At 42.9% G+C, this 20,841-nt stretch overlaps 1 protein-coding gene and 1 non-coding gene across 2 annotated transcripts in view; both read right to left on the bottom strand.

Annotated features, from left to right (window-relative positions):
- The window catches only part of PUM1 (pumilio RNA binding family member 1), a 71,997-nt gene that overhangs the window by 3,963 nt on the left and 47,193 nt on the right, over nt 1-20,841 (bottom strand). Inside the window, exons 10-19 of the mRNA XM_026863237.1 lie at nt 18,382-18,520; nt 16,063-16,206; nt 14,838-15,134; nt 12,721-12,957; nt 6,831-7,098; nt 6,184-6,313; nt 5,277-5,405; nt 3,748-3,885; nt 1,950-2,075; nt 858-979 (exon numbers count right to left, since the gene is read on the bottom strand). Coding sequence (XP_026719038.1) covers nt 858-979; nt 1,950-2,075; nt 3,748-3,885; nt 5,277-5,405; nt 6,184-6,313; nt 6,831-7,098; nt 12,721-12,957; nt 14,838-15,134; nt 16,063-16,206; nt 18,382-18,520 — 1,730 coding nt within the window. The remainder of the gene's footprint in view (nt 1-857; nt 980-1,949; nt 2,076-3,747; nt 3,886-5,276; nt 5,406-6,183; nt 6,314-6,830; nt 7,099-12,720; nt 12,958-14,837; nt 15,135-16,062; nt 16,207-18,381; nt 18,521-20,841) is intronic.
- LOC113488344 lies at nt 15,896-15,987 on the bottom strand. The gene has a single exon (XR_003399914.1). It is a non-coding gene; the product is annotated as a small nucleolar RNA SNORD103/SNORD85 (small nucleolar RNA).

Raw genomic sequence — 20,841 nt, forward strand, 5'->3', positions numbered from 1 at the left:
CTAGTGCTCAGCTCAGGGGACATCCCACACTAATTAACACTTCATCTGGAAAGAAGTTTAGAAAAAAGAGCAAGGCAAGTCAGGGAGGAAGAATCTGAAATAAAACATTAAGACCATGCTCTTCTAATTCTTGTTAAAGTTACACTTCCCTTGTGTCCCCAAGTACGTCCCTAAGTATTAAGACACTGTTTTACTAATCATAAAAAGGGGGGGAACACTGAGCCTCTGAAGAGCTCAGCCTTCATGTTCAAATGGCTAGAAACACACACAAAAGGAGTTTGCAATTGTAGGAAGTATTACTTTGTCTTGGCATCCACTAAGGTACCTGGATTTTGCTGCTACCCATGTGTAGCTCTGTAGCACCTGGACTAACAACCTCAGACTGCTGCAGCTTCCCTACGAGGCTATCATTATGCATGGGTCTCAAAAAGGACCGCTAGACTTAGCATATAAAAAGCCCAGATTCTTCTATGAAAAGCAGGATGAAAAACACTGATTTCCCAGATTCCCCTGTGGCTTGACACAGCATCCCATGGGCAGTGAAATGCTCTTATGGCATGTTATTATGCAAGGGATAGTGACCACTTAAAAAAACACCAAAACAAAACACCCAAAACTCTTGGTCAAGTTCAGGAATTTAAGATTAGAGCTACTCTTCCACACCTTCATCCTCCTTCATTACAAGTAAAACTTACCTTGCCAGTCATTCATCCCTGTTTATAAGCAGTTATAAATAGCATTCTGTTGTTAAGTAAAAAGTTATTTTCACCTCCCTACACCCCACCCCTAACTTCTGCAACTCTAGCATGTGTCCATGCTCCCACAGGGCGTGGAGACTTTAAGGAACAAATTCATACCTAGCAAATTTATGTTGACTCAACACGAGCACGTTGCCTCTAATTTCTGCTACAATCTTGCTCTTATCCTCAGGCCGACCATGTTCTAGTACATGCTGGATAACATAGTTCCCATACTGATCCTGTTTGAGAGACAGAAGTGTGTGACAAAACGTGGACAGGAACCATTAATATCAAACTAGTTCCCAATGTGCATTAAGACTCACAAACTTGAACTGAGCACTAATTAAAATATCTACTGTACAAATGATATAAATACTTCTAAAAAAACATGCATGCTACCAGGAGGTAAAATTCTGCACACCTTTGTACCAGTTATAAAACTGAAAACAGTGTCCTTGAACATGAAATGTCAATACTCTGCTTATTTCAAGTTTTTTTGCTTTCTTCAGGTTCAAATGTACCAAATCACATGCTGGAAGGCTGCACCATGGTTCTAGCTATGGGACACTTAGGCATTTTCATATTCTGAATGTGTGTATATTCAGATCACAAGATATATAATACACATTTCCCCAGTTCACAATACCAGAGGCATGATCCAATGCCCCACCTCCATGCCCAACCTCTTTCCACACAGGACAGGGTTCATTTGCTGTTCTATCCATCGCGCCCCAATACCAGAATCCCAGTAAAACAAGTTCTCAGAAGGACTGCAAGGAAGAGGAAAGGCAGCCAGGAAGGGGGTGTGCATAAAATCAACACATTTTAAGAACCCCAATTACTTGGCATTTTCTTTTCCAAGAAGTAACGAGCTTTTCGCATTAACTCCCTTTAGACATTAGTTGCACTTTAACTTCTGGAGTGAAACACTAGGACACACACCCACTCAACTGAAGATCCTTTTCAAAAAGGAAAGTAGCTACGACTTTGATACCTGCTGGATATTTGCACATAGCCAAAACAATTAGTGGTGCTGCATTTCTTGCCTGCTGTGATCCTTGCCGTTCCTCAGGAATGGCATCCCTGTGTTCAGACAACCCCAGCAGCACTACAGCCGCAGTCCCAAACAGGCTGCCAGAAGCTTCCCTAAAACAAAGTGGTAAACGAGAAACATCTCACAGCACCTGAATTCCCCTGTCCCACACCGACCTGAACGAGCTGCTCGGTGTGTTGGTGAAGTTCCTCCAAGATGGGAAGGGTCTGCTCAGGAAGACAGTGCTCAAGGATCCTCTGGATCACACGACAGCCATATGGATGTGTAGACAACGCAAAAACCTGCATTCAACAGACAGGCAAGCACAGGCAGCAACACATCTGTTAGTTAGTCTTTGTGAATCCCAGAAACCTTTCAGAATTAAATGAATACATGGGGGTTTTCCTGGGCATGGTAGGTAATGCCAGCTTGCAGCACAGCAGCTGCAGACAGCATAAACTGAAACTGGAAACATCTGCTCCCCACTGCCACAGGACTAACTGGGTGATCGCAGGCACATCACACCCCTACCTGTGCTTCAGCTTCCCTGTTCACAAAACAGGAAAACAAATGGAAAAGCCTCTTGAATAATAAAAAGAGCACTGGTACAACCAAGCATTATTAGAAGCTGTGTTAAAACACTGTTTCAGAAGAATAAATCCAGCATACTGTTTGCCAGCTACGTATTTTAAGCTATGTAAGAAATGGTATGAACCAGAAAGTTAAAAATGCTCAGCAAAAGGATTTTCCTCAACTATTTGAATTTGTTTAAAAGCCTTAACCACGCTTAGGAGAAGTGACAACAAAGAACCTTCTTTCTCATTTCTAACGGATTACCAAATCTGTTGGTAAGAACATGACACATTTTATTATTGCTGCACAGTTTTCTGTCTAAAGCACCAAGTCCTATTTGGTTGCTTAAAATTAACAAAAGTAGCAAATCCAAGCACTAACGTTAAACTGACAGTCTACAGATTCTTAATAACTGTTGAGTAAACTGTGCAGGAAAAACAGGACTTGAAGTGCAATTAACTGCAGAAAAATAGCGAGGTGATAAGTTTAATCTTCCACACGAAAGTTCAGACGAAACTGGGACGGCTGGTCAAAGAAGTGTCAGTGCCATCAACCGAGTTCCCAGAGGTATTTCTGCCTTGCCTAACTCCCTAGCGGAAGGTCCAAAGCTAAACTCTAACCAGCAAATCTGCTGAGCAAGTTTCCAGCTAGAATCCTGCTTGTTTTGACACAGCCAAGCAAGTCCCCGCTTTCACAGCTGTTCCAGGAGCAGCCAAACTAATAAAGCCTGGTTCCTGCTGTAACAACCCCAGGCTATTCTCACATCCCTGTGGCAAAACCCTCAATACTTCAAAGTCCCCCTCCAAAGCCAATTAAGTTGAAGCTGGAAACACCCAAACCAGCACTTTTGTAATGGAAGACAAGCTGACTACAGGCAGAATAAAGCCAGCTACACATTAATATCCAGGACATCAATTCAGAAGAGGATATCAAGAAAAAAATAGGAGAACGAAGCACAAGTAACTGCCCTTTTCTAGATGAAACTCATGTTTTTTCCCTGGTCTGACACCCTTGGGAAACAGCAGTTCTCTAAGCCGTCCTCACAGACAGGGATCATAATGAAAGCTTACTACACCCATCACAAAACTCTGCTCACCACCTTTACTATGAAGATGGATTAGTGAGAGACTTGTTTTCCCCTTCATCAGTCAAAAAATACTTGATGTTCCAAGAAAATAGATTTTTGCAAGGATGCTTTACTGTGATATACCTGCACAAATATGATAACAGAGACATGACCAAAGAGTTTCTAGGCTCCCTAACGTTGCTGCATAATCCTTTCAACTAACGCTCGCTAAAATTTAAAATTCAAAATAGTAACAAGTTACAACCACTCTCACACTCTTCAAAGTGACGTAAGAATATAAAGAATGAGAGTCAGTCTCTTGGTCAAGGACTTACCTGTCCCTTAAACGCATCAATGATAAACTGCAGGGACTGAGGCTGCACACACTCGATACACTTCTGCACCACATGATTACCGTTCTGGTCTTTCACACACTTCAGGACGTGGCCATCCAACTCCCGTACCATCTCATTCTATTAGGAGGAAAGACAAACAGAAAGCACCACCAGGATTCACGGCTGATAAATGCGAAGTTTTCACTGCTAAACGTGGTCAAGAATATGAAAGGTATGAAGGATGCACCGATTATTTCAAACTGGAAGTTTTCTAGTGGCCAAGCACCGAGATGAAGCTTGCTGTGCTACAGAAACCACAAAGAAAAAATACTACTACAAAACGAAGATGAAGCACTCCTTTCATTAAACATGAGTGTCCTCTTACAAGTATCCAAATTTAAGAAATTTTACTGATCCACAGCTTTACTGTGCAGCCCCCATTTCTTCCTCTACTCCCCTCAAGAGAAAGAAATCTAAAATGCCCAAGCTTCATAAACTTTTGGGGTAGAAGCTTCATATGTCACTAAAACGCAGTCAGCACCGGGGTAAGAACTTCTGAGTATTTTACATAGGCAAGGTAATACTGCATGATAATTAAGGAATCCGAGCAGATATAAAGTTTAGGTATGACTAGTGTACCACACGTGCAGGCTAAAAGCTTCACAAACAGCAAACAGAGAATGACAGTTTTGGGGAATTTAACAATACCACAAAACTGGACGAGTTCAGTTCTGCAACTGAGACAAAAGCAGGCATTTCAGGAGCACAGAGTACTCAAAAATACCATTCTGGAGGAATACAGTTAGTAGATCCTCAGACCAGCAGTGCTGGAGCTTGGGCACCACCCTGCTGATATATTAAAGCAACAGCTTAACTCAGGCTCAACCTAAAGGGAATGAGCTTTCCTAAAGCCTCTTTCAGATTTTTAATTTAACAACCTACATTGAGATTCTTGTATTACAATTGCTAACACCTTTATTAGCTAGCTTGCCTAGCGTATTTTTTCATCTTAATTCATTGTTCATAAAACCCTAGAGGAACTGCTTTATTAATGAGCTTTGAGCGGGACTCTGGCTATCATCCACATCTCTGCAACGCCAGGCCTGGCTCGACAGGAACTAGGAGCTCCTCATATACCTCACTGCAGGTAAGCAGAATACTGACCCACATATCAAAGCAGTGATATCTCAGCAAACGTTAAAGGCAAAACTCTGGTACGGCTTCCTTCAAGGGATTTAAAAGTATCTTCTAATTCACCATCATTCTCAGTTTTCCCTACATACATAATCTGATTTCAGGGAATTAACAGAGAACCAACACCATTACCAGTTAAGTGGAACAAGGAGATGACAACGAGACCCAGGAACGGTGTCACATACTTATCATGCACATGAAACGTAACAAACATGCCATAAACCAAACCAAAAGAACACCAGCCACAAGAGGAACAGAAGGTCGCAGTTCAGGTCACCAAATGGCAAGGAACGGTAAACATCAAGAAGAAAGTTAAAATTGAAACTTACAATTACCTGCTGGTCGGGGGGAATAAACTCAAGGGCCTTCTGGATCACCCTACAGCCGTACATCTGCAGAGCCAGGGACAGAACATGCCCACGGATACGTTCTGCCAAGGCTAACTTCTGTTCCAGGCTGCCAAACTGGGAAGATGAAAACCAGTCACTACATGCACAAACCCTCGTGTGGCCAAGCAGCACAGCAGCCCTCCCACGCTGCCACACCAAGGTGTTAAACGAGAAACACTGTGCTTACTGAAAAGAGAAAATACCAACCACACCTCAAGGGATGCGAACAGGCATAAGCCAGACATCTGTCCTGTGTCTGCCAGACATGTCTGACACATGTGAAACAAACTCCAGAGTCAAAAGTGCTGGGGCCACCAGGATGACATGTGGCAGTTCACTGACCCCTGACAGGGCTGATATAAAATTACTGGACAGAACCACCAAGGCTTGGTGCCCACTTTCAAGGAGGAGAGATGGGTGTTTGCCCAACCTCCTGGTATGAACACACCTCTTCCTTCCAGCAGATGCTGTTCACTGGGAAAGTTTCTTTTGTTCCTAAATACATGAGTATGGCAGCTCAGCACAGCACCCTTGAAAAGTCTTGCTGAACCTACGTCTCCTGGATATGATGTTATTTATTCACAGAATCATCCAGGTTGGAAAAGACCTTTAAGATCATCTAGTCCTACACCTTTTGCCTCTCAAAGCAAAGTGTTACTTTTCAGATTAATCTTTATGAGTCCCACACCTCAGTCACCCCAACAGGAATGATGCAACAGCCTGAGGGGAGGAGATGACATCAGTGTTGACAGACATCCACTGTTTTAGCCAAATAGCAGGGTTTCTGCGAGCTCATCCAATACCTCAGAACAGGAGGCATCCAAGTAAAACTTGCAGGGGAACACAGACTTACTTCAAAGAACTTCTGGATGACGTAATTTCCAAATACATCGACCATCAACTGATAAGCTGCCTGGAGGATCTCGTTGAACACAAGCTGACGTTCTGCTGGGGTAGCACGCTCCAGTTTCAGCTGAATAAACCTGAAAAATAGGGGTGGTATGATGCTACTGGCACATACGCTCTCAACACATTTGATAATAAAAGTTCTCTCAAAAGCCTCATACACTAAGCTGTGGCAAAACAAATCTTTAAAATACAGTTGTCCTATCCAGCAATCTGAAACCCTGGGGTGGTCCCAGCCATGAGGTCCATGGCCACATGTCATTGTCAGTACCCAAAAATCTCCTTCCAAGCAAAGCAGATCTCAATAGAGTAATACAGCAAGGTCTTGTGTCCAGATGGCTCTTTAAAATGAGTTAAGCTATGACAATGAGTCTAACCAGCAAATGGCAAAGCAAGCAAGCTCCTCTTTAGAGGAGTAAATCCTGCTATCGGCATTTGTGCCCAAACAATCTTTAAAAAGAAGGGTTAGTGTGTTACTACTTGGTTTTTCACTCTTTTTCCCTGTTCTGCCTTTTTGCCTCAAGATGTGATGCAAATTGCAAACTATACTAACTCAGAGAGCAGCTTCCCCCAGCACAAGGTTTTGAATCCCACCTGGATCCATGCTGATCTTGGGAGAACTCCATGATGTGCCCAGCAATCTCCCTCAGCTGTAAATTAGGGTACCGGTTATTGCGAAAGTCTTCAAGCAGTCTGCTTCGGCCAGAGGGCATAACATCAGACATCCCATAGCGCAAGCGAGAGGAGGGGAAGAGCGTACTGCTGGGGCTGAAGAGGCTGGAGGCACTGCTTGCACTGCGGTACTTGGCTTCAGCTCCAGGGGCAGCAGAGATATAACGGCCACTCCCATTTGTAAGCCCTCCTGCAAGTCACAAAACCACGATGAAATCAAAAGGCTGAGGGATTAATTTACAACCTGTGCATGCATTTTTATTTACTCCTTTTCCACTGAGATGGGTTACTGACATGGTTCAACTAGGAAGTGTTCAGCAACTAAGCTATGTGAAGTGCCCCCAAAATAATTGAGATAGGGAAGTGTTCAAGCACTGTTCCTGAGCATGGCACTGTTGTACGACATTAGGAACAGCCATAGATATCTGCAAAGAACAGACTGTAACAACTTCTGTTCCTCGCTCTGTGTTGAAACTGTCTTAAAACAGAAAAATGTCAATCCCACCACTTGCATCTTTTCACTAACTTGCTGTTCCTAATTGCCTCTCCTCCATCCTCAGTTTTTTTTACCTGTCCTGCTGCTGTGTCAATGACTTAAAAGAAGTGTACTGGGGGTGGGGTACAGAATTAAGATGAAATTATTTAAGAAAAAGGCAGCAAGAAACAACTATAAAAATTTTGGATATAAAAAACGAATCACTATTAAATACAGGTAAAGAACAATAAATTAAAAACAATAAAATACCTTTAAAAAATCCTGTGCTTTCACAAATGCCCTAAAGATTTTCACTCACATTAAGACAGCTGCTGAATTACCCAGTAACAGGTATATAGGGAATAGGCAATGATTCACTGTACAGTTAGCAAACTGCAAGCATTGATAGGAACCAACTTAAACCTTTAAACAGTGCTTCCTTGCCTGCAATTTTTTGAAATTTTCTTCAGAGCTACAGCAGAGGATTCTTCCCTTTCTGGCAGGGCTCGGGATCCCTCTGCTGGTCAAAGGCTGCAAGATGCCTTGAGTGAGTAGGTTTTTCCTGGGTGGGACAAAGTCCCCCCAAGAAAAATGCTCTTATCACATGGGAGCCTGCCATCTGAAAGGCCAACATGAGGCAGAGAGGGCAAACCACCTGGAAAAAAACACTGCAAGAAGTCTTTGCAAAGGAAGGAAGACATTCAAGGCAAACATCGGTAGGGCTGTCTGCAAAGAGACCAGACCTTCTCCTGGCAGCCATGCACACGACAGTATCTGAAATAAAAAATATTAAATAAGACCTGACTGAACTCCTCTGCCATCAATGCCTAAAGGAAGCTCCCATGCAGGAAACACTACGTGAGAATTAAGTTTCTGATTATGACCTAATTAAGTTCATCTGTCTCTAAGCTGGGCAAATGTGTTCTGACTTCTCCAGAGCTGGTGCCAAACCTCCCCTTTCTCGAGGAGGAGACAGAGACTTGAAAGATTCTTGTTCAGATCTCTTTCTTATGCTGCCTTGGCAAAGGTGTGGCCATCATCTTCTCTACCTACCTTACTACTTAAATGAGGAAGAACTCCAAAAAGTGACTCAGTGATATTCCTTACTGCTGGAAGGACCAGGATATTCAAAGGAACCTCTCAGGTAAACGAAACTCAGCAGTGACAAGCTGAGCAATGGCACACTCATCTTTTCCATGGCATTCGAAGAAGAGCTCAGAATTGCCACTTGTTTTCTGAGACCCTGGGGCAAGTAAGAGTCATTGCACTAATGCTCTGAAGTGGAAAACTAGTTCCTGATCATCTGCAAATGACTGTAAGAGGCCAGGATTTAGCACTCACCACCTATGACTTATCTCTCGGTGAAGATGGAAAGCACAGTTTGTACAGAAATGTCTTCTCTGTCAGAGCTTTTCTGAGAAAAACCTGATCTTTCCAGAGATTCAAAATAAACCACGAATTATCTCTCTCTTCTGATGGAGATGCTGACTGCAGGTTGCCCATGATGTTCATAATCATACTGGGAATTAAGAGACCATGTGGGGACAGGTTTCCTAAATCAAGTAAGCACTTCTGGAACCCACTTGTGAACCACCAAAGGCCAGAAACCTTGGAGCACCTCAAGCTCCTTTATGCCAATGTGTGGCTGGAAATACAGGGACTCTGCCAGCTGCCAGAGTTCAGTGGGAGCTACCAACAACTACAAGGGAACAGCTCCTCGATCAAGGGCAGTACACAGAGCTGGAAACTCCTGAAGTTCTTAGGACACAAGGGTAGGATAAAGGGACAAAAACTGCAAAGAAGGGACAGGACTCCTGCAAGATGTTGGCACTGATCATTTCTCCCGCATCCTCGGCCAGAACAAACTTCAAAAAGGGGGTCTGCAAACTCTGTGAAGACATCCTATGCCCTTGCCAAGCACTCTGCATTGCCCTGCAACAGTAAACTAGTGCTGTACACAGTACATGGAGCTGTATAGCAGTGACAGAGTGGGGTGGTTCTGCCTCTAAACACACTGACCGTATTTTCTTAAAAGTATCTGGGATATGTCAGGCAAAATCTGTATCTGGGGAGGGCAATGTGCACAGAGTCTATCCTGGGGACTCCAAGATGGACACGTTACTCAGACTCACACCGCGGCCGTAACAACTGAACATTTTCTATTTTGAAATGGTAAGTCATCTTCTCAGTGGTTGCTGGGACACTTGAGACAGATGTTAACCTGAAAGAATTACTGATTTGAGGGGGGAAAAAAGACAGACAATGAAAGGATGAGTCAAAAAGAAAATAGAAGGGAAGAAACACAAAGGCTGCTGTCTGAAAACAAAGCACTTGAGTAAGTTTCCAGGGGACTTTTAAGGCCCTCAAATTGCTCTGCAACGCAGGAGTTCCTGGTATGAGAAATGCCAGAACAGTAGGAAAAAAGGGAAGATGAAAAGATGGCTCTGTGAGAGAGCTGGCAGAGAAGGCTGTCCCTGCTGCTCTCCCCTACAGAGGGCTCAGCACAGAGGCGCCGGGCAGTGACCGCCCGGCCGAGGGGCCCCCCACGCTGCCTCCCCAGGGCTGGGAAGGGGCACCCCCCCCCGTGTCACTGCCCCAACCTGTCATCCCGTGCAGCCCAGTGCCAGGGTGTGCCACCGGCTGCCCAGGGAGATGCAGCCCTCCTAGTTGGTCACAGCTAAGTGGTTATCAACTCCCCAGCCAGTTTTCCCAAAAAATCTCTAATAAGTCAAATTCCCACGTGCGTGTATCAGCCTCCTCACATCAATCCCACCTTTTAAATTACAGGCTGACAACGGTATGGAGCAGCTCCTGAAAGAATATCGTAAAATTAAAATAATTACTTATCCACTGCAAATCCCCATCCCCATTCCAAACTGGGAAAACCCAGCGTCAGACACATTCAGCCCCAGGCTGCAGCGTCAAGCGTTTCTCATGGGACCACACCAGCTACATATGCAAGACCTGACAAAAACTGCTCGTGGGACTGCACGAACTGATGTAATGTATAACCTGGCCAAAATTAGAATTTTAGCATTTTAAAAAAAAGTATTTAGTAATTTATAATTCTATAGTTTTGATCACTACTGGAGAAGAAGAGGGCCCCTGCTGCCTTTAGCACCTAAAAGTGCCTATTTAGAGTTGCTTTATCCTAGCTAGGCACAGTTGCATATGCTGCACACACCTTTGAGTTTAAAGCATGTATTTAGCTCAGCCTTCCTCCTCCAGCAGTTCTTTTCCTAAGAACTAGCTGCATGGTTATTTCAGGTACTCATGATTACCCAGACATTTCACAAGGTCACTTTACAACACCAGGAAAAGCCTAGCTTGATAAATACACATCATTTTTCACAGCTACGAGCTTTCAGAAAGCCAGAAGAACCGGAGCTGAATCTTTACACACAGCACCAACCAGACAATTGACTTGTGCATCCATGAGACCTGACAAAGTCAAACCCACAGCTTACACTGTATTTAACCATAGATTTGCTAACTGCAAGTCAGATTTAATGCCAATTTCTTGTCATTGTGTAACCCTGAAATGAAAGTTACTCAAAGTGACTCCCCCTGGCTGTCTCTCCCCATGTAACGCACTGATAGGATGTGGTTCTGAACCTAACTGCTCTGATTTCCCTTTTTACAAACAAGTTTGGGTGTTGCCATCTATCCTTTCGTTTTTATATTTGGAAGTACTCCTTGTCCTCTGTATCACAAACTACTTCTGACATCACTCCCAAATAGAAAAGGAGTCAGCCTCAAGCTTCTTATAAAGGAAAAACAATGCCTGTGCTGTTTTTATAGCATTAAAACTTATTTTATAACCAGAGGAAATGACAACTACATTTAACATTGTCTTCCATTACAGGTGAAAGAGAAACTTTAAAAAAATATATTAAATGACCTTTTACAGATTTCAAGGTGAATACCACACAAATGCAGAGCTATTCTGTACGAGATATTTCTTGCAGCAAAGGCAAAAATCAGCCACAGAGAAAACCCAGCTACAAGGAGAGGAATATTTTGTCAAGATGGGAAGACCCACACTAACTGCTCTGGGGCACAACCCATTTATGTAAATGGTAACTCCGCTTTCTTTCCAGAGTTTGTTCTCAGATTAACCTTCCTCTGATCCAGTTTGTAAGATTCATTCTTTTGTTTGCCTGCAGGGGCAACAGACTTTTTCTACAGCCAGATTTGGAATGTCGTTAGTCTTCAGCATTAATTTACTGTAGCTATTTAACTGTCAGCTTAAGGACTATACAGCTGCATAAATAAAACTAAAAACCCCTCCCATTCTATTAAAGCTTTGAACAAGGAAAGATGGTAAATCTAAACTTGATCTCAAAAATCATGTTTATTACTATTCCATGCTAACCTTTAGCCAGGATCAAATTTATCACACATGCATGTAATAAACATGATATAATATTAGTAAATAGTAACAGTAATCTGTTCTGATAAGCAAAAGTTTTGTTTCATCCAGATAGGTATGTGACAGCACCAAAACAAAGTGATTTTTTTGAGCAATTACTAAGTTATCTGGTGCAGATGCAATGAATAACCTACCTTGTTTACAAGGCTTGGAAACGAACTCTTCAGGAAGTTCATATGAGAATTGCTTTATTATTTAATATTTGCTTTATTTATTTTGAAGATTGACTTTATTATATGTAAGAGCTCTGGGCCAACTAGAAGCTCTCCCAGATGTAGCTTGCATCAAGTAATGTATCTTACCAAAATTAGGAAAGCCTCTCCCATGCACTAATGTGCTTCTGAAAGGCCACATTGATGGGAAGTTTTCAAAAGCAAACTCACAAAATCCTCAGCTACAAGCTAAGTTCTGCTCCAGATAACACTGCATATTTTGGTTAAAAGAAGCTGTATTCTAAGCTCATTAATTTACCATTGAAAATTTAATGGGTATTTTAAAATATCTGACAAGTTTAACATACCTATTTATATAACATATCTATTTTATTAAAGGATAACAAACAACTGGTGCTGTTACCAAGATCTGCACAAGAAAACCAGTTTGTTTTTCAAACACTTGGAAATGTGATCCATAATTTAGAGATGAGGAAACAAGGAGACAACAGAGAAACCTTCCTGTTTAACAGCTGAACTACTGCAAGAGACAAACACGTAACAGAGGTGCTACAACTCCTGCTTCAGTGTTTCACCTACTTCTGCAAAAGCAGGGACTCTGCCACAGGAGTAAGAGCAGCAACTGGGCAGCAGGTATCTCAGCTACCCTGCAGCGGGGTGCTCATGTCTCTGCGCCGAGGGAAAGCAGAGCAGTGACCTGCAGGGCTGGCACGGAGGCACCGTGGCTCTTACCCAGGTTTAAACTTGAAGATGATCCATGTGAAGATAAGGAAGGTGGTGGAGTCTGAGAGTGGCCAGGTCCTTGGCTGGGCAGAGGCATTCCCACAGGTCCAGGAGAAGAGGAAAACCCAAGGCCATTATAAAAACTGTGTCCTATAGGTGTCAAACTGCTGGATGTCCTCTTGTACAGGTCACTGCTCCCTGTAAGGGAGTCTCGGCGGGAGCCACTGCCCGTGTTGGAGTTAGCAACTGAAAAGAGGAAGAGAGTAAAATTTTGTGATGCCAACACACTGTCTGAGACACCTGGAGAGCCAGTACAATGGCACCTATTAACTACTTCATCGCACCAGGCTGTTTTCCTAAGGGTGTTGCAAGTGCCCAATTAAACACATTAATTAAAACCACATTGTTAATGGTCAAGCAGAAACTCTTGATTTAAATAATAAGCGTGAATCCTCTCTTTGCATTTAGAGTTTTGTAATTTTAATACTGATAGAACACATCAAGAAATACAGCTCCAAAAATCTACAAGCAGAAAGATCAGGAAGATAAAAATCTACCTAAAGGAAGCAACAGAATGAAACGACAGCGAACATGTTGGCTTTTGGACACAAACACTTAACGCTTTGCTTCTGAACCTTCAGAAGAAGGTTTGTATACTTCAAAGCTCTCTTCCCTTAAGCATATCACTTAGTGTAACACAAGATATTAGATCGCCCTACAAGCACTGCCTCGTATTTATTCTTTGGCCATCAGAGCTAAAACAAATCCAACATGAGATTTTATCTATTCACGTTTACTTAAGAGCATGTACAACTTCGTGTACATTTACTTGAAATCCTTCTGCTCACCTTTCATTATATTAAAAAACAGGTGCTGTTTGCACCAAGCTTTATTGAGATGGAAATCAGAACTCAATTTAACATAAACCCAATATTTTTTTGAAGGGCTGTATTGATAGTCAAATACAAACTCTTTAAATGCACTGTCAACTTGAGGGGGGAAAAAAAAAAAATCAATTTTGCATTAAAATCTTGTTTAATAAATAGTGACATTGTTAACTGAAATGAATTAATCATTTTTCATGACTGCACACAAGTTCTGGAAGCAACAGCCTCACATTTTTATTCACTGATAGATGGAAAACAAGTTTGTGCATCTTGGCATTGAGCAAACTAGTAAGTGAATTCAATTAGTTAAATAAACTGAAGTGAAAGAAGCGAATGCTGTGTTTACCTGAATAGTTCACATTCTCAGGCTGGGTTTAAGAAAAATATTTAGAATAACTTTTATTTAAAACTGATTTGATGCAGTGACACTAGGTCCCTCAGTCTCTTCTGATGGAGCAGGTTCAAAAGGCATGTTTTAACTTGCCCTTCACACTGGTGAAAGCAGGAAAGTTCAGGACATAATTACTACCTCTGAGACTAAGCAGTAATTAAAGCAATTGTTCTACTTCAAAAAAAAACCTAAGACAAAAAGAAGCCCAACAAAAACAACAACCCACAAACATCTTTCTGGTTTTGTTTTATTCTGAAAAAATAAAATCTTTGTCTCCAACTGTCTAACAAACAAATCAAAACAAACAGTGTATGTAGCATTTTTTGCAACCACAATAAGGGACTTTTTTTTTTGGTGTAAAAAAGAAACAATTCCCAGAATAAAGAATGGAAACCACCTCAGATCAGCTTGTTTAAGATCACAAAAAGTTATTCAGCCGTTGCTCTGAGTTAGCTCCAGAGTGGCATCCATCCGTGTACTACTTCCTCTCAGGCCAGTATCTCCACCAAACACAGGCAGGTAAAAGCAAGGAAATCCAAAGCTGTTTAAAAACTTAAATCTGTGGCAACAAGGGGACGACTGATAATGTGTATAACAAAACAAATGAATTACTGTGGTACTTCTAGTTATATCATCTACTAAAAAAGAATTTTTACCAGAAAGCACTGCAGATTTTGAAAGCCAAACCAGTCCCTGAAGGAAAATTTCTATTTAACCTCAGAGGGATGAAGAAGAGGGCTCAGCAGCTTGGTGCATCGATGCCAGCTCCAGTGGCTCACAACCCTTCTAGCTGCACTTGGAGCTGCTCCTCTCCTTTTTTCCCCTCACAAAGAAGCTGCTGTTCTTACCTGCTGTTCCAAATCCTCCCAGTGCAGACCCCAGCGTGGCACCAAGAGAGCTGCTGCTCCCAAATCCCAGGGAAGTGTTGGCAGGCTGGGCAGAGCCCTGAGAAAAGAGTGAGCTGCTCTGGGAATTGCTGCTGAGAGAGTTGTTGCCGTAAAACGAGCTGGATGCCAGGTTGTTGGTGGGCTGCTGCTGGGGCTGGGGTTGGGGCTGCTGAGTTCCTAGAGGGCGAAATGGTCCGTTTGTTGTTCCTGCCAGGCCACCCGCTGCACCATTGGCTGAAGCCGCAGCCGCTGCAACTGCTGGAGAGAAAGTAGTTGGAAGCACAGACTGAAAATACATTTTTGTATCAGTTTTGGAAGTTAAAACATAGCAGGTTCCTTTTATTTATTACAGATTCTTTCCTCTCAGGATTAAAATCTCCCTTTCGCATCAAACTCTGCCATCTGAGCTCCACAAGTCTTGCAGAGCCACTGCATACCAACAATGCCTAGTTGTTATTATTGCTGCTTGTATTATTAGAGCTACGTAGATCCACCACACAAATATCTTTCCTTTCTCCTAAGATTCAAATCAATACAATCACACACTTAGCAATACCCCATTAAGAAACACCAGTTTTGAAATAAGCAAAATTGTCCTTCGGTGCATGAAATGCAATCCTGTGGTGCTAAGAACATCAAAACCAAGTACTTTTGCTTTTCAGCCAGTTCCAAAGTAAAAGAAAAAGCAAAATAAATAAGAGCTACAAGGAAACAATTAAAAGGTCAGTTTCATAATTCTGTTACTAACAGTGACAAATACTGCTTACATGCACAGACCCTGGCTGAAAAAATACTTTTAGAGCCTTGAACTCCCTATGAACCCCAATAAAACCCGAAACAACTCATGGCAAAGACCAGGCATGTAACATTTTACGCAAGGTGATCATCTGGCAGTTCGACACAGGCTAAAACTTTTTATTACATGGGAAACTAGATGCCAGCAGACAAATTTAAATAACTGTCACGAAACTCTGCAAAATAATAGTTTATGCGATGCTACAACTCTCCGAGGCTGTTCTGGAGGCTCAGTACACCATGAGCACAGAGGATGTTCTCAACAACAATCCTCGCAAAGGATCTCAGTGAGGGCAAGTGTGTCATCATCGCCAGCAGAGCCCAGAGGATTTCAGGTCCACCCTCTGCTGGGGATGGAGCAGATTTTTCACTTGATGGGACTGGGACTCACCTGCTTGCGCTGCAGAGGAGCTGATGATGACTGGAGCGGGGGCTACCAGACGGACGGGGGCCCCCAGGCCATTCCTGGCCCCTGCATTCACCACGAGAGCACCTGTTTGGTCGTAGTAAGCAGCAGGAGCCAGCACTGGGTAACCTGAAGAGGCAGATTACAGGTAAGGTAACAAGCACCACAGCACAAGGCAGATAAATCATCTGCAGACAAGTAGGGTGCAGTAGGATTTTTAAAGGAAAACCTGAATGGAAAAAGAAAAAGCAGCAACAGCTCTGCTTCTCCTAAAGAAAAAAATAATAAAAATCTGTTTTAACAGTCTACAACTTCATACTATTAAGACTTTTGGTTATAGAAGACTTCCTCCCCCCAAGCCTACTGTACTAGCATTGCCCTCAGTATAAATTCAGTTATACAGATTAAAAAAAGTCTTAAAATACAAAAGCACTGTTTCTTTTATAACTACAATGTGTGCTGGGAATTTCCATATATGTGAACTCCCTGCACTTCCAACTCTGCCACTTATGCTGAAGTTGTTCGGTGTGCACACACATGTAAACCAGACATGGAACTTAAAAGTTATATCTTTTTAAAGGTATGTATCTGTGCTGGTTTTGGTTGGGTCAGTGTTAATTTTCTCCATCGTCGCTAGGATGGGGCTGTGTTTTGGATGTGTGCTGCGAACAGTGTTGATAGCACAGGGATGTTTTTGTTATCGCTGAGCAGGGCTTACCCAGAGCCAAGGCCTTTCCTGCCTCTCACCCCACCCCACCAGCGAGTGGCTGGGGGGGCACAAGGAGCTGGGAGGGGGCACAGCCGGGACAGCCGACCCCAACTGACCCCAGGGATGTCCCAGCCCACATGGCCTCATGCTCAGCACATAAAGCTGGGGGATGAAGAAAGCAGGGGGGATGTACGGAGTGATGGTGTTTGTCTTCCCAAGTCAGTTACGTGTGATGAAGCCCGGCTGTCCTGGAGATGGCTGAGCACCTGCCTGCCCAGGGGAAGCAGGGAATGAATCCCTTCTTCTCCTATGCTTGTGCATGGCTTTTGCTTTACCTATCAAATTGTCTTAACCCACAAGTTCTCACTTCTAGTCTAGTCTTCCAATTTTCTCACCCACCCCACCAGGGCAGGGAGTGAGCAAGTGCCTGTGTGGTGCTTAGTTGTCAGCTGGGGTTAAAGCATGACAGTATCATAAAGCATTCTTTAATATATATACTCTTAAATATGCTGGTGATTCTCAAAGCAACAGACTTTAAGTAGTATATAACTATTTAGGTATCTTGCTATATAATTCTACAATTAAATAGAACTTTCAGGAAAAATTGAAGTGATTCTCCAAAGTGGGGTCACAGAATGTTCTATGTGAATTTTTATAATTATAACTCCCAAAACCCCAATAATGCAGATTTAAGGAAATCTGCAGATTGCTTGGAAACATGCATGTCACAGTTCACTTTGTAAGTTAACAGAGCAACATTCTCCTTAAACAAAAAAAAAAAAACCCACCACCCCATGTAACAACCATGTGACACTTCCACTAGGGCGACCTAAGATTAAAATAATCCTGTTCTCCTACATTTAAGAATGTAAGAGGGACATACTTATATGTTATTCAAAAAAATACTTACGCCTGCCCTTTGCCATTACAATAATATTCTGTATAACTGAATGTCAAAAGCATTTGTACCACAGCCTCACAGATCAGAGCTAAAATTCATAAAGTAGCTCAGCTCCTATCTTGCAGAATTATAAATTACAATAAACCCCTGCTTCCTCTTACCCGTGTTGCTTCCCCCCCCCTCCCCCCCTTGTTTTTAAGCCCCTGATATTTGCCTGGAATAAATTATGAAGGGGAAAGTCCTTATCCTGTTAGAGTCAAACACCTTGCGGGATGGAAAGACAAGGCTAATGAATGAGACTAAGATATCTCTGAGGTTTTAAAATAAAGATCACATAAGTTAGCATGACCCACAGAAAAATTTGAAAGCCAATTCCAATAGGAGCCATCAACTCTTTTGAGTATGCAAGCAGCTAATGCACCTGTACAGCAATACAGCTGATAACATTTGTTTTCATCTGTGGCACAGGGACCTAAACCCTGATTCAACTTAAATGCTGCACAGGTAGGTAGGTTGACATCTAACAGCTTCTAGAAAATGCTTTCTATAGCCACAGATTAAAACAAAAACAACAAAAAAACCCCAAAACACTGCTGAATGTCAGGGAAATGTGACACCGTGCAGAGACATAAGTTATGATTTTCTTAGATCTCCCTGGGCACTGGAGAAGTTGCAGCTCCCATGGAGCCCCTACCTGGCATCCCTGCTGCCAGCCCTTGTCCAAAGGCAAGGGCAGAATTGACAGCTGCGGCAGCCACCAGCGGATCAGTCTGCTGTCCCTGCTGGTTCTGATTTGGGGTCAAAGGACGCTGACTGGCTCCTCCGCGGAGAACCTGGAGAAGACAGAGGAACATCGATCCGTTTATTCTGGGACCCAGGAGCAAGCCACAGTCACCAGACACTTGCAGGAGCAGCAGCAGCAATCTGGTTGAAGTTCTTGCACAACTAATGTGTGACAAGCCCTCCCCTTCACTCAGGAAAGCGCTGCCTTCGCCACTGCAAGCTTTGACACTACTACCATGGGTAAATGCAAAAGACCCAATTTCAATAACACATCCCCCTCTCAGGCTTACTGAGCACAATCTGGAAGCGCTTAATCATCTGAGCTCTTTCATTTCTTGATACACCTTCAATACTCATCCTTTGTTAGAAGTGTTGGCAAGCCATCTGCCCCATCCCAGATAAACCACAAAAGCCCTGCTTGAAAGCCCTGCCGGAGCAGAAATCTTAAAAAAGCCTGACTTTGGAGCTGGGGGCTGAGGACACAGGGTGACATGGGTTTTTCCAAGCTGCCAGCCCCTGTAGAAAACAGTGACCCAGTGACATGGCACTTACTCATCGGAAATAATGACCGAAGATCACACACCATCTTTTATATGTAGCTCTTGGGGTTTAAGCACATGTTACTCTCTAAAGGGAAGATGGCAAACTGACCTTTCCTGTAATTACCTGTGACAGGCTTTGTTTGCAAAAGCCTTTTACTCAAAGTGGTGATGCAAGAATCTGCACCCACTAGCAAGGTCAGCTTATTAAAAAAGCCATCCTTTTGTACTCACCATGCCTTGTTGCAAAAAGTAACACTGTCACCTGCTAAAGTTATTAAAAGGAAAAAATGACTTAGTGCACTGAGAAACTGGGAGAGGATCCTGAAGTTAAGCAATTTAGACGTGCGCCCCAGAGTTAGCTATAGCTGTCAAAGCCTGAACGTGAACTCTTCAGCCTAGAGAGTCTCACAAGCTGCAGCTGCTTGGTAAGCAGGTGTGGTGCAAGGGCACCGTACAGAAGAGACACGATGGATGGCAGGCTGCAGGAAGGGAAACGCTGGTGGTTTTTATAAATACGCTATTAAGATGTCATAAGCATCACAAATCAAGCGTCCATAATCGTCGCTCTAGGTTTCCAAAACATTTGTCTCAGCACTTCTTTGAAAAATTTCATCCAAAAAATACACACTGTATCCACTTATGGATGGAAGGTTTGCATTAAAAACAATACCCACAATCCCCACTTCACAGTTATAAAAGTAATGAAAAACATTATAAAGCCTCCTGATGATTGATATTTTTTATTTTAATAGCCTAAGCTCTTGCAGAAGCTTTCGTAGCACACACCTTCCTTATGGAGAAAGGTTCCCAGTTTGAATGCCAAAGCATAAATGGCTTTAACACAGTCTTAAAGCCATTTTACACAGTGCACACAGGTGCGTGCAGGAGGACCGTTCAACACGCTCCTGTCCGTGACCTGCCAGGCAGGGAGGTTTGATGATTAACTTTGTCAGGAGCAAAGTGTTCTCCTGATCACTGGTCCAGAATTACTGGCGTGAAACATCACTGCCTTTATTATCGGAAAAGGCCTTATAGTATTACTAGACACTGGTTTTTGCTTTAGGTTTCAAACCAGAAGCTGATCAATTCAGCTGCCAATTGCTATCTTCTATAATTGCTCTCTCAAATGCACGAGGACCAGAAAGGAAGGCTTTGTGTTGCTCTGGGAAAGGAGCCGCCTCACTTAGCAGCAGGGCTACGAACCCATTTTGTTTCACAGCAGGCAGCACTGTGAGACAGCGGCTGATAAAACTGTCCAAAGCCAGTGTCAGGTGAGGACCAGCTATACCAGACAAACTAGCTGGGGCTGTGCTGGAGAGCTGGCCAGGTAACAGAAGCCAGAGTCCAGTTCTTGACACCTGTCCTACAAGCCATTCTGAGGCCTGAAAGGAGAACAGCAGAGTGTATCCCACCGCGTGTCCAAGGGCACAAGGACCAGAACAAGGACGGTGGGACGGCATCATCCTTCTAGCATTTAACTTAATTACACAGGTTTAGCAGCCATCATTAGTCTGTAAGTTTGGAATATTTTTTAAAACGCTGATTTAAATAGCAAGCTAACAATATGCACTCCCATACAACTTCATAAAACATTTGTGATGGTTTATTGTTATAGTAAAGGAAGAAAATTATTGTTTCTTATTAATTCTCATACCAGCCTCTCAGTTTTCACCTTCTGCTCCAGTAGTTGCTAGATTCACATGTGTGTTTTCTGCATCAGAGGTACAACTATGATTAAACACCCAACCTTTAAAATGCTTATTTTACATAACTGAAGTTAGTAAAATTAACCTAGTTAAATTCCAAGGGGGGGCGGGGGGGGAATGATG

The sequence above is a fragment of the Athene cunicularia genome (genome assembly GCF_003259725.1).
Source record: "Athene cunicularia isolate RWA chromosome 23 unlocalized genomic scaffold, athCun1 chr23_part1, whole genome shotgun sequence".
Taxonomy (NCBI): Eukaryota; Metazoa; Chordata; class Aves; order Strigiformes; family Strigidae; genus Athene; species Athene cunicularia.